Source organism: Taudactylus pleione, unplaced genomic scaffold (genome assembly GCF_031769625.1).
Source record: "Taudactylus pleione unplaced genomic scaffold, aTauple2 ptg000248l, whole genome shotgun sequence".
Lineage (NCBI taxonomy): Eukaryota > Metazoa > Chordata > Amphibia > Anura > Myobatrachidae > Taudactylus > Taudactylus pleione.
Window position 1 is genome coordinate 1,785,550 of NW_028284650.1, and position 15,257 is coordinate 1,800,806.

The 15,257-nt window shown below is 43.4% G+C and overlaps 1 protein-coding gene across 1 annotated transcript in view; it reads right to left on the reverse strand.

Annotated features, from left to right (window-relative positions):
• Nucleotides 1-500: 500 nt before the first annotated feature.
• The window catches only part of LOC148515544 (intercellular adhesion molecule 5-like), a 45,611-nt gene continuing 30,854 nt past the window's right edge, over nucleotides 501-15,257 (reverse strand). The window contains exons 3-5 of the mRNA XM_088479862.1: nucleotides 10,909-11,142; nucleotides 5,276-5,548; nucleotides 501-706 (exon numbers count right to left, since the gene is read on the reverse strand). Coding sequence (XP_088335988.1) covers nucleotides 597-706; nucleotides 5,276-5,548; nucleotides 10,909-11,142 — 617 coding nt within the window. The 3' untranslated portion in view covers nucleotides 501-596. The remainder of the gene's footprint in view (nucleotides 707-5,275; nucleotides 5,549-10,908; nucleotides 11,143-15,257) is intronic.

Sequence of the window (15,257 nt, forward strand, 5' to 3'; positions counted from 1 at the left end):
ATGAAATATCTTGGAAATAGGACCCCAATATACACACAGAATGTATTTGTGTTATATACAACTTATACACACAGCCTGCAGGTAATTATATACAATATTTTAATAAATTTTGTGGCTCAAGGAAAGTTTGTGTACAGAAATTAAATTAATTTATGTTTCATATACACCTTATACACACAGCCTGAAGGTAATTTTATACAATATTTTTAATAATTTGTGCCTTAGACAAAGTTTGTGTACATTGAACCATCAAAAATCAAAGGTTTCTTTATCTCAGTCATGCCAAAATTATTCCGTATTTCGGAATATTTGGATATGGGAGACTCAACCTGTACATATAAACTGGGGCTGGAGACTAAATACACATATTAATACTTGAGGCTTCTTCTCTTCTCTTCTCCACACTCCCACCGTAAAACATTTACAGGTAATATTATTATTATTTTTATTTTTTTCTAAATAAAATGCAGATTAAAGATATGACAAGTTGTTATTTTTGAAGAGTGTTTTACTTTAAACTTTTATACTCCAGGAATTTAATAGTACACAGTGTTTCTCCGTTCTTACATTTGTAACATAAACAATGCCATAAACAACTAACACAAATAGTAAAACAAGTTTAAGGATATCAATATGGCTAAGATTTTTGGTCCCATCTTCTCTCCTCTGTTGTTATTTGAAAACTTGCCAAGTTCGGTTTCTGGAACTGAAACATAGAGATTTTGCTCAATAAAAAATTTGGTTTGTATACCAGTTCATTGATGCGATTAACATTGGGATTAATTTTACATTTCACCTCATGAATATAACTGAAAATTGATTTTTAACAATAATTAAATAATTTGTATTGGGAGAAGGGGAGGTTGGTGGCTCAGACTACAGACTGTGGCTGCGCATCCTACAGAGAACGTTTTCAGTTCCATAGACAAAAATTATGGTCACCTGTCACCAAAGCCCAGGTAATGCTTCCAATCCACACATCCATTGCCCTGATTCCTAGTTCTAATGATTGGCGGCCATCGATGATCGATTATCCGCCAGTGGACAAGGGGAAAACGGCATCTTAAAAATCTTGGACTCGACGATATCGATCATTTTTTGACCGGGATCGGCAAATCGAGGATTTCCAACATGTTGGATTTCCCTGATTCCGGCATTGGCAGAACTGGAAATGGGTCAATCCATCACATATGTTTGGACCCCATTACAGTAGAACAATATAATGTTTACAAAAGAATAATTAAGTTTATAACATTTTGAAACCATTTTGCACTACTATCTGTACATAAATATGATGTTTTGAATGCTTCCATGTGAGAATATAGATCAACTCCAAAGCAATCCGCAATTTTATATATTTCTTTCTTTTTTACTGGATGCGGCTTTCTAGCCATAAATAACTTGGTGAAAAAATTCTGCCCCCCCTACTGAAAATTATACATTTATTAAATAAAAGAAAATGTTTAACTAACAGAAAAATCCACATGGGAAGTGGGCTCGGGAATTACATGGATGTGTTTACAGCGCCACATTGTGTCTCAATCTGTCGCTCTGGGAATGTGTATTGACTACACGTGAGGTTATATTCTTTATATTCTTTGTTACATTCGTCTTTGGTAGTTTCTGCAACCGGCATAGTTACCTAAAGTCCAGATTTCTTTGTGACAGTCCTAAATTCTGGTAACCAAGGGTGTTGTGGCCTAAATTGTCCCGGTTTTACAGAGTTTTGGCAGGTCTATTACCTGCAGACACAAACTTTATTGCTGTTGACTGTAAATTTACTGACGCCTATTCGTACTATCCAACAGTGAACATGTGGATTATTCACAGGGAAGGCAGCCATTTTCTTGAATTAATTGATTTATTATTTTTAAGAATGTATTGTAGCCTCTCCACTAGAAACTAGTGCCACATGACTTTATGCCTGGCCTCATGGATATCAGGCAGTGCCGCAGTTATAGCATTGGTTTTAGTTTATCAAACTGTTTTAGTTTAGCAAACTAAAAGCCAAGTTTATATGCTGCATGGTGATTGGAGAGCTGTTGCCTATAGAGGCAGAACTGATATTCAAACTAGGTGGTCTATTTACTAAGCAGTGTTAGGAGACAGAGTGAAAAGTGATAAGGTGCCAGCCAATCAGCTCCCAACTGTCATTTTTCAAACACAGCCTGTGAGATGACAGTTGGGAGATGATTGGCTGGCACCTTAGAGTGAAAAGTGATAAGGTGCCAGCCAATCAGCTCCCAACTGTAATTTTTCAAACACAGCCTGTGAGATGACAGTTTGGATCTGATTGGCTGGCACCTTATCACTTTCTTATAACTTTTCACTCTGTCTCCTAACACTGCTTAGTAAATAGACCCCTAGGGGAGATATTTTTTATGTTGTGAGATAAAGGAACATGATTCAGCAAGTTTGCTGCTAAATTTAAGCAGGAATCATCTTTATTAAAAGTGAGTGTGTAGTTGGGGTTGTTAGCGTATGAATACAGGTAAATTGCGATGTTTGTTAGTGTGTCTTACGTGCTATGTTTTGTAATGAATTGTGTTGTACAGTATGTGGTGAAGGAATGTTTTGTACAGTATGTGTTTGTTGTATAAAAAAAAAAACAAATCAAAAATTCCACTGAAAATATTGCATTGTAGCAGACGACACAATCCTGAAGAAGGCTCATAGAATCTACACCGCATTGATCCAGAGTCACAGCAAAACACCACTGGACCAGTACCCGACCAGCATCTCAGCATAACAGATGAAGGCCTCCGTAGACACCACCGACCACCAGTCAACTCTCTGTGTTCTCTCATTGGGATTCCTTTGAGGATTTCCCCCCGCATGCCGACACACAGGCTCTATAGGGTCAGGTTCAGCAGTCCTAGGGCAAATCACACCATCAGTGGTGTGCCTTCACAGCTCCCAATGCTGCCAGCTGCAGCTCCACTGACAGACAACCTGTCCCTGTAGCAAGGAGTGTCAGGACTAAGGTAAGAGCCGGATCACTCAGTGTCTCCGCTGCACCACTTACACCGGGGGAGATGTACTAAGCCTTGGAGTACTTTATCTCTCTCCCAACTTTGATAAATCTCCTCCACAGAAACTACTCAGTGTCCACAACAGCCTCAGCCTGTGCAGCGTGAATCGCATAATGCTTATACATAGCTTGCTACTCCTATAAAGGTACTGTAGTAGGCACTTTGGGACCTATTCATCATTATATAATTATCACTAGCAATAATTATGTTTTTAACTAGCTGCAAGTTTAAAAAACCTTTTCGGAGGCATTCATAATACCTCGTTAACAAAAGTATCAATTCCGAAACGCTGCTCTTTTCGGGATTGTGATACTTTCCTCCCTACAACTGAGGTGTCCATAAGGATTTTATCACACTGACTAAACCCGCCGCTTTCTGTTGCCACAAACCCCCCCACTCACACACTCAGTATTGCAGCCCTCCAGCCACCGGTGTCTATCCCCCCACTAACCCCACCACTGTCTGTAACCACCTTGCCCCCACCTCCGCCGGTATCTGTCCCAGTCGCCCCCCTCCGCCACCAACCCCGCTGCTGTCTGTAGCCCAAGCTCCTCCTGACACCGCTGCATGAGAAACTGCAGACGAGCACAGGAGGACCAGCTTGGGAGCCTGGAGGAAACCAGTGATAGACCAGAGCCGCTGAAGTTAAGGATCTGAAAAGATCCCTCTCCTGCATAAGCTGCCATGTAAAGGCAGCTTTTAAAACTATTGGGGACTGTACGCCATTTACTCACAAGTTCCAATTAAAAAAATTATTTTTCGGAACTTGATGAATTACATAATTTCTACGTCTCCATTATAAAGTATTGGGACTGGAAATTATCAGGGGAGAATTGTAAGCAGGAGATATCTGTGTTATTTCCTGTGTTACATGCTTAATGTATGGCCCCGAACCTTAATTTTTACAAAAGTAGGGAAACAAATTTAATTTTCAACCACTTTGGTAGAAATGAAGGGATGATAAATAGACCCCTTTGTGTGCTTATTATATTGTAGGGCGCCAGTGCCCCCTCCGCAACAATCTCCACTTAACAGTAAGTCAACCACATCACCTATTACGGTGAATACATCAACAAATACTATCTGTAACCAAGTCACCAGACTACTTCACCACCACTCAATTCATGGGCTATGATCAAACCCCAAGGGGCTAATGCACACCTCACTTCCCATCTCTCCCCAATCACACCTAGATCCCACACACAGCTGGCTTATGCTATTGTATGTTAATGGACAAAATGTGCTACAATACAATATTTTCAGTGGAATTTATTGCCTGTCCTTTTTAAAACATATTCCTTCATATCATACATCACTTAATGCATCATAAAACATCACACACACTATCATCTCTATTTACCTGTATTCATACACTAAAGCCGCGTACACACTAGACAATTTTTATGAATGATATAGACGATAACTATATCGTTCAGCGATATATTGTTCAGTGTGTATGCAGTGAAAGACCAACTATGCTCTCTCCCGAGGGTCGTTAATAATGTCTTTTGTCGTCTGTACATGCAGGCCAATCTGACCATATCATCAAGATTGCCTGTTCAGAGATGTGGTAGGACTTCATTGAATTATGGCCCTGATTCAGAGCCAGACGCTCTGACCAGAGCGCTCGCTCTGAATCAGGGCCCACCTCCATTAATATGGAGCGTCCTCCTGGACGCTCGTATAGCTGTGGGTCACCACCCACAGCATATACGAGCGTGCAGGATGATGGTCGCAATGGTCTCAAGCGGCCCCATTCATGTTAATGAAGGACGGAATGAGTGGTCGTTCATAACATCACTCTAATATGTACTCGTGGTACGATATGCCTGACGGACCGACATATTGCCCTGGTACACATTATACAGTGTGTATCTAGCTTTAGAGATGATGGATCAACTTTAACGCTGGGTACACACCTAAAGATTTTCTGTCCAAACATCCAACTAGTTGATTGGTTGGAATGAAAATCTGGTAACATAGGGGAGTAACTGATGATCAGCAATTTGCCGGAAAACAGATGAAAATGGTCGTTCAGACAAGTTTGTTAAATATTTGATCTAAACAATTTGTTCAAACAACAGTTTTTGTCCATTTTACGGTGTCTGGGAGTAAATTGCTGATTGTCATTTGCTTTCATACCTTATCAGGTTTTCATTCCAACCAATCAACTAATTGGATGGTTGGACTCAAAATCTTTAGGTGTGTATGCAGCTTTAGGCTAGAAGAAACCAAAGACTCACCTATGACTTCACTGTTTACAGCAATTTTCAGTTTCATCATTTGAATTCCGTGTTTGTTTTGTGCTATGCAGATGTAAAATCCCTCATGAGCGCTCTTTACATCCCTGATTTGTATGGTCCGGTTGTCATGAAGGTAAGCAACGTGGCTTGTTGGGGTGTGCCAGCTGTAGGTGGGAGGGGGAACGGCATCTGCTTCACAGGTCAGAGTGACATTTGCGCCTTCAAATACAGATGTTGATGGCTGAGCAATAATGCTGGAAATGTTGGGCTCATCTAAAAGTAAAGAACAAGCATGTTACCAATAAGAGGAAGCCCCCCACTGCTAGTACTGCCTCTAAGCCACACAGCTTCCTGGCCATCTGTTACTGACACCATCATTACCATACATCCCACATACTGTACACATTCTTACACTGCACAGTCACTGTTACTGCCTCCCCCATCATTACCCAACATCCCACATACAGATACTTACACTGCACAGTCACTGCCCCATCATTACCCAACATCCCACATACATATACTTACACTGCACAGTTACTGTTACTGTCCCCATCATTACCCAACATCCCACATAGAGATGCTTACACTGTACAGTCATTGTTACTGCCCCCATCATAACCCAACATCCCACATAGAGATACTTACACTGCACAGTCACTGATACTGTCCCCATCATTACCCAACATCCCACATACATATACTGACACTGCACAGTCACTGTTACTGTCTCCCCCATCATTACCCAACATCCCACATACAGATACTTACACTGCACAGTCACTGTTACTGCCCCATCATTACCCAACATCCCACATACAGATACTTACACTGTACAGTCACTGTTACTGTCTCCCCCATCATTACCCAACATCCCACATACAGATACTTACACTGCACAGTCACTGTTACTGCCCCATCATTACCCAACATCCCACATACAGATACTTCCACTGCACAGTCACTGTTACTGTCCCATCATTACCCAACATCCCACATACAGATATTTACACTGTACAGTCACTGTTACTGCCCCATCATTACCCAACATCCCACATACATATACTGACACTGCACAGTCACTGTTACTGTCTCCCCCATCATTACCCAACATCCCACATACAGATACTTACACTGCACAGTCACTGTTACTGCCCCATCATTACCCAACATCCCACATACAGATACTTACACTGCACAGTCACTGTTACTGTCCCCATCATTACCCAACATCCCACATACACATACTTACACTGCACAGTCACTGTTACTGTCTGCCCCATCATTACCCAACATCCCACATACAGATACTTACACTGCACAGTCACTGTTACTGCCCCATCATTACCCAACATCCCACATACAGATACTTACACTGCACAGTCACTGCCCCATCATTACCCAACATCCCACATACAGATACTTACACTGCACAGTCACTGTTACTGTCCCATCATTACCCAACATCCCACATACAGATATTTACACTGTACAGTCACTGTTACTGCCCCATCATTACCCAACATCCCACATACATATACTGACACTGCACAGTCACTGTTACTGTCTCCCCCATCATTACCCAACATCCCACATACAGATACTTACACTGCACAGTCACTGTTACTGCCCCATCATTACCCAACATCCCACATAGAAATACTTACACTGCACAGTCACTGTTACTGCCCCATCATTACCCAACATCCCACATACAGATACTTACACTGCACAGTCACTGCCCCATCATTACCCAACATCCCACATACAGATACTTACACTGCACAGTCACTGTTACTGTCCCATCATTACCCAACATCCCACATACAGATATTTACACTGTACAGTCACTGTTACTGCCCCATCATTACCCAACATCCCACATACATATACTGACACTGCACAGTCACTGTTACTGTCTCCCCCATCATTACCCAACATCCCACATACAGATACTTACACTGCACAGTCACTGTTACTGCCCCATCATTACCCAACATCCCACATAGAAATACTTACACTGCACAGTCACTGTTACTGCCCCATCATTACCCAACATTCCACATACAGATACTTACACTGCACAGTCACTATTACTGCCCCATCCTTACCCAACATCCCACATACAGATATTTACACTGTACAGTCACTGTTACTGCCCCATCATTACCCAACATCCCACATACATATACTTACACTGCACAGTTACTGTTACTGTCCCCAACATCCCACATACAGATACTTACACTGCACAGTCACTGTTACTGTCCCATCATTACCCAACATCCCACATAGAGATACTTACACTGCACAGTCACTGTTACTGCCCCATCATTACCCAACATCCCACATACAGATACTTACACTGCACAGTCACTGTTACTGCCCCCATCATTACCCAACATCCCACATACAGATACTTACACTGCACAGTTACTGTTACTGCCCCACCAATACCTAACATCCCACATACAGATACTTACACTGCACAGTCACTGTTACTGCCCCCATCATTACCCAACATCCCACATACAGATACTTACACTGCACAGTCACTGTTACTGTCTCCCCCATCATTACCCAACATCCCACATAGAGATACTTACACTGCACAGTTACTGCCCCATCATTACCCAACATCCCACATACAGATACTTACACTGCACAGTTACTGTTACTGCCCCCATCATTACCCAACATCCCACATACAGATATTTACACTGTACAGTCACTGTTACTGCCCCATCATTACCCAACATCCCACATACAGATACTTACACTGCACAGTCACTGTTACTGCCCCATCATTACCCAACATCCCACATACAGATACTTACACTGCACAGTCACTATTACTGCCCCATCCTTACCCAACATCCCACATACAGATATTTACACTGTACAGTCACTGTTACTGCCCCATCATTACCCAACATCCCACATACATATACTTACACTGTACAGTCACTGTTACTGCCCCATCGTTACCGAATATCCCATATACATATACTGACACTGCACAGTCACTGTTACTGTCTCCCCCATCATTACCCAACATCCCACATACAGATACTTACACTGCACAGTCACTGTTACTGCCCCATCATTACCCAACATCCCACATACATATACTTACACTGCACAGTCACTGTTACTGTCTCCCCCATCTTTACCCAACATCCCACATACAGATACTTACACTGCACAGTCACTATTACTGCCCCATCCTTACCCAACATCCCACATACAGATATTTACACTGCACAGTCACTGTTACTGCCCCATCATTACCCAACATCCCACATAGAGATACTTACACTGTACAGTCACTGTTACTGTCCCATCATTACCCAACATCCCACATACAGATACTTACACTGCACAGTCACTGTTACTGCCCCATCATTACACAACCTCACACTAACAGATGCACTGTACAGTCACAATGTAAAAGGGGGTTAGGATTAGGCACCCCCCAGTTAGTGTTAGGCCTAGGCACCCCAAAGGGAGGGTTAGTGGGGGGGACAGAAGAGAGTAATAGTACTTACCTGCCCCAGTCAGGATCTTCATCCTGTCTGGCTTCCGCAGTCGGCATTTAAATGCTGGCTAAACAGCCGCCAGTTTCAATACCATTCCTTTTTTACAGTGGGGATATGGGTGCCGGCCGCCTGCTAGCACTTGTAGTTCTACAAGTGTCAAAGGGCAGGCATGCTGGCACCTGTAGTTCCACAATAAAAAACAATTGTTTCTTACTATTTACACTACTATTACCCCCAGGGGTGCAAGGAAGAGCCCCGAGCTTCAGACTAAGCCTGGGGTACTCGGGAGAGGGGGAACCCTTTTATTGGGGTTCCCCACCTTCTCCAAGGTCCCCGGTTTGGGGTGATAATGCTTTGGCTGGTGTGACCCGGTGATAGGGTCCCCTGGCTGTGGCTTTACACCCCAGCTGGATTTGAGTCCAGTGCTGGTTTTAGAAATAATGGGACCCCTACACAATTTTTTTTTTTCAAACCAGGACAAGCTCAGCAGCCCAGTGCTGGTTCCTAAAATACGGGGTAACCTTACTCGTTTTTTACCTTGTATTTTTAGGAACCAGGACTGGCTGAGCAGTCCAGGGCTGGTTAACCTTTTTTGTTCTTTTGGGGGGGGGGGGGGGGGCGCAGATCCTACATCATTTGTTTTTAAATATTAGCCTTTTTTTTTTTAAACAGATACAACACGCAAGCAGCCTTTGCATATCTCACTGATATGTGCAGGCTGCTTGTCCGGGAGAGCTTGGCAGAGACAAAACACTGCAAACTCGAGTGAGTAATCTCTATCTAAACTTGCTGCTCGGCGGAGATATATCGGTCTGTTTCACCATTGGCCAACTCGGTCACAGCTAAACTCACTTCTTAGTAAATTTGTGAGTTTCAGAACCATCAAATCACTCAAGTTTTGGCGATTCAAATCGAGTTGAGAAAAAAAAATATATATATCAGACTCGATTCTTAGTAAATTTACCCCTTACACTGTACAGTCACTGCTACTGCCTCTCCCATCATTACCTAACATACAGATACTTACACTGTACAGTCACTGCCCCATCATTACCCAACATCCCACATACACTTACACAGTACAGTCACTGTTACTGCCCCATCATTACCCAACATCCCACATACAGATACTTACACTGTACAGTCACTGCTACTGCCCCATCATTACCCAACATCCCACATACAGATACTTACACAGTACAGTCACTGTTACTGCCCCATCATTACCCAACATCCCACATACAGATACTTACACTGCACAGTCACTGTTACTGCCCCATCATTGCCCAACATCCCACATACATACACTTACACAGTACAGTCACTGTTACTGCCCCATCATTACCCAACATCCCACATACAGATACTTACACTGTACAGTCACTGTTACTGTCCCATCATTACCCAACATCCCACATACAGATACTTACATTGCACAGTCACTGTTACTGCCCCATCATTACCCAACATCCCACATACAGATACTTACACTGCACAGTCACTGTTACTGTCTCCCCCATCATTACCCAACATCCCACATACAGATACTTACACTGCACAGTCACTGTTACTGTCCCATCATTACCCAACATCCCACATACATATACTTACACTGCACAGTCACTGTTACTGTCTCCCCCATCATTACCCAACATCCCACATACAGATACTTACACTGCACAGTCACTGTTACTGTCCCCATCATTACCCAACATCCCACATACATATACTTACACTGCACAGTCACTGTTACTGCCCCATCATTACCCAACATCCCACATACAGATACTTACACTGCACAGTCACTGCTACTGTCCCCATCATTACCCAACATCCTACATACAGATACTTACACTGCACAGTCACTGTTACTGTCTCCCCCATCATTACCCAACATCCCACATACAGATACTTACACTGCACAGTCACTGTTACTGTCCCATCATTACCCAACATCCCACATACAGATACTTACACTGCACAGTCACTGTTACTGTCCCCATCATTACCCAACATCCCACATACATATACTTACACTGCACAGTCACTGTTACTGCCCCATCATTACCCAACATCCCACATACAGATACTTACACTGCACAGTCACTGCTACTGTCTTTGAAATCTTATCAAAATTTTCAGCACTACAATAGTAATTCCCAGACATATTTTTGGATGTTGTGAATTTCTGCTCTGTGTTATACTCTGTCTCATTTTTCTCGCAGGTCACTGTTGGGGGTGGGTATCCTTTAGCCTTACAATGGAAACGGTTTTCCTGTCCCTCAATCCAAATGACATTCACCGGGCAGTCTGTGAACTCAGGCTGAGCTGAAAGTGAGAAGAAATAGTTGCCATGTTTCTAATAAATTAGTACTATATATAAATAAGTTAATCCATACTAGATACTGCAACATGATGGTAGGGAGAAATATACACAGTGCTAAAGTTACAAATATTGGGCTCTATTTATCAACATTATTTTTACTAAAATAATGTGAAAAAAGGTGTTTTCACACCCTTTTCACATTATTTTAGTATCACCTATAGTTATTACAGGGCAATTGGAGTAGAATTTGTAAAATTCCAACCCCTAAGTATCACTTATTTTTAGTAAGCAGATCGCATTTCCCAGAACTGTAATGGGAAATGTGATCCGACCAGAGTTACTAAAAATAAATGTGAAAAAAATACTGGGGAAAGCCCTGTGATAATAACGCCACCTGGAGGTGGCGTTATCCAGGGTCTCCCCCGGTTACCGGACTCCTGCTCTGCTCTAACGGGGAGAGCAGAGCCGGGAGTCGGTCCCAGTAAACAGCTGTGTGGTCTAAACATACCGCAAGCTGATTACTGAAAAAAAAAAATAGTAAAAAAAAAAAATTACTTACCTGACTCCAGGGACCGGTGATTGGGCCTCCGGTGATGACTCTCGTCCGGTCAGCTGGTCTCCCACAGTGCACTGCTGCCCGGTCATCAGGTGATCGGGCCCCAGTGCAGTATGGGAGATCACCTGACCGGAGGAATGGAGAACATCACCAGAGGCCTGGAGCATGCAGGTAAGTGTAAGTAAGGGAGGGGGGTCACGGGGGGTCCGCGGGGGCGGGGCTTAGCGCCGGGGGCAGGGCTTAGCGCCGGAGGGGGGGTAGCTGCGGCGAACGTTCGGCGCATGCGCGGGCACTTAATCACGGTATTTTTTGCGAAAATACCGTGATAAGGCTCCGAAGGGGATTAGCAGGGAAAGAGCTTTATCGCAAGCTCTGTCCCTGCAAGGGATTTATAGTAAATCCCTGTGATATTGCCTGAATTCGCAATGCGAATTCACTCGGTAATATCACACTACAATCTGCATTACCAATGCGGATTGTATTAAATAGAGCCCATTGTCTTAATAGATGTACCAATCTGGATGCAAACATGGTGAAATTGATTCAAACAATGATTTAATAAAAATATAAAAATGTTGTAGATATATGCCCAATTGATACAATAAAAGTAGATATCAGCTGTAAACTTACAGAAACCTCAGGATGAAAAGCAGTGGTATATTGTATATGTTGAAAAGTCACTAATGCTTGTTCTAAATCATAACACCGGACTGAATTGATGCAGAAAAGTAATATATCTGGAACTCCTTATGCCATGGACAACAAATATTGGGGCACCGCTGGAAGAAAATGTCCCATGTACAAGTGAAGACTGGAAATACTTCAATTATAAATGATAGATCCTCACCTTTATCAAAGGCCTTTGATAAAGCTGCTTACAGCAGCAAAACGCGTCAGAGGTACACCCCCAGTCATCTCAGGAACCCCCCTCTTTTATATGTGGAACGGCTTGAACCAGCACTGGACTTGCTTATAGCAGTACTTTTTGGAACTACCAAGACAAACTCTCCGGAACAAGTGGATGAGGCTTCACTACTTGCACATCGCAGCATTGGTGAGGATCTATCATTTATAATTGAAGTAGCCAATAGCGCCTGAACTTCCCTTGATTGTGTTATTCTCACAACCACGCCCTTAAATATTTAGTAGTTGTGTGGAGCAGAGCTTTTCTATAATTATGGTAAATAGGCCTGATTCACTATGGATCGCAACTGCAATTACGCACGCAATCGGCCGATTGTTGCATTCTGCGCAAGCGTATGCATCGCAGTGTGCGTGCGCAAACTAGCGACTGCGATTGCAGATACTACACAGATTCATCACAGAGTGATTGACAGGGAGTCCCGTTTGTGGGTGGTAACGGGGGGGGGGATCGGCGAAACACAGGCGTGCCAGTGCGTTCGAACGCCGTTGCAGGGGCGTGCATAAATTATCCACTGCGATACCCTACGCAACTCAAGTACACAGTGCTTGCGATGAGTTTATCAATTTCTGAGTAAGGTCAGACCTTGTGCAGGTGTGTGTGAGGCTGCGATTGTACTCGATGTTTCTGATGGTTTCGCAGTCTTGCTAAACAATATGAATGTATGTAAGATAAGGTGGGCGTCCTTATGTAGTGCTGCGACGGCATAGCAATCGCAAAAGTTTAGCATATAATCGCAGTCAGACTGCGTGTGTAATCGCAGCCGTGATCTGTAGTGAATCAGGCCCAATGTGCTGATATCTAGGTCAGGCCTGATTTAAGGCTTATTCACAAGCTGCTCACCCTGATTCAACACGATGTTGGAGATTTATAGCAATTTATTTGTGAGAATTGATACATCTCCCCCCTATTTGCCTGCATACCGGCGTTATAGAGTGCCATTATAGAAGGTAACACTTTCCAGAGCATGCTGCATGTGGGCACAGTGCAGCTGCATTGAATCTTATCTCCTGTGCCTGGGGACCACAGCAGATATTGTCAATTCCTGAGACAAATATAATGGATTGATAGAAAAGGATGATGGGAGTATAGAATAAAGGACCTGATTCATTATGGATCGCAACTGCAACAGCGTAACCCAGTTGGCTGATTGTTGCGTACTGCGCATGTGTATGCATCGCAATGCGCGAAGGTTATACTGCGATCACACAGAGCACGGTAAGCCATCGCAGAGTGAGTGACAGGTAGTCAGCGTTTGGGGGTGGTGACGGAGGAGTGGTTGGAGAAAAGCAGGCATGCCTGTCTGTTTCAACGCCATTGCATCGACGTACATAAATTGGCCACTGGGACTGCATACTCACCTTGAGTACTCACTGCATGCAACGAGGTTAGCAATTTCTCAGTAAGGTCAGAGCTGCTGTGTTTCTGCATGAGGGGCCGATATTACTCAATGTTACTGATTATTGCGCAAGACTGCAAGGTATTACGGACGTGAGATAACGGCAGTGGGGGTCTCTATGCTGGCTGTGTGACAGTATTGCGATAGCATTCATTAGCATATTTTTGCAGCGGTCTGCATGCGTAATCGCAGCTGCAACCGTAATAGCGATCCCTAGTGTATCAGGCCTAAAGTACAGACCAGTTCAGTTTTTGATTAGTAACTAATGCATGACGCACAATGCTGAGCCGGTCTAAAGCAATATAGGCCCTCATTCAGAGCCACTCGCTAGCGGCAGTACGCTCGTTCCGAGCGATGTTCGCACATCTGCGCATGCGTACGGATCGTTATACGCATGCGCGAACCAGTCAATGTGGCCGAAATTCATGTGCTCGCAAAATAGCGAATGCCTGCTATTTTGAGTGACAGAATGAGGCGTATGTGGGTGGTAACAGGGGAAGGTGCTTGAAAATGGGGAGTGGAGATCCGAACGCAGGCGTGCTTAAAGGTCAAAACGGGCGTTTTATAGGTGTACATAATTAATACAGCAGCGTCATTGACCACGTCACTGGGTTATTTTATAGCCAGAACTGCTCGCAAGATTGTGGTAGCAAAAACCAACCACAAGAATAGCGAGCAATTCATACGCTGGTCGATGTACTCGATTAATCTAATAAATAGCGGACATGACGTATGGTGCGAGCGGCCAGGGGGCGTTTTTAACAAATAAACGAGCGTATGTTTTGCTCGCTCGTTCAGACTTAGAGGTGTGAACAGACTGCAATTTGCGAACGGATCATTTGAATAGCCACCCCTTGTTTTTGAACGAACGACCGCAAATAGCGAACGGCTCTGAATCAGACCCATAGTGTTATAACTGAAACACAAACTGCTGTGACTGATTCCCAGTGAATTGATAGGCTGCATACTTTACTCATGCAAAATATGCTTGTCTCTCCAGTGTGTAGGTGATTGGTTCACTTTAAAGGGACATAATAAAGCAGTAATTTTTTATTTCAACAGAAACTTTGCTGCAAAGTAAATTCATGATAAAGCCAAATCTGTATTCTTCATTCTAAATGATACAATACGGGCGTTGTTCACCTGCTCTTGGATTAGCATAAATGCGCCCAGATTTGCGCACAAGTGGAGTAAAATGGTGGTGCATGCGGAGGAGCATGCTGACCAGTGAGTCTAGCTT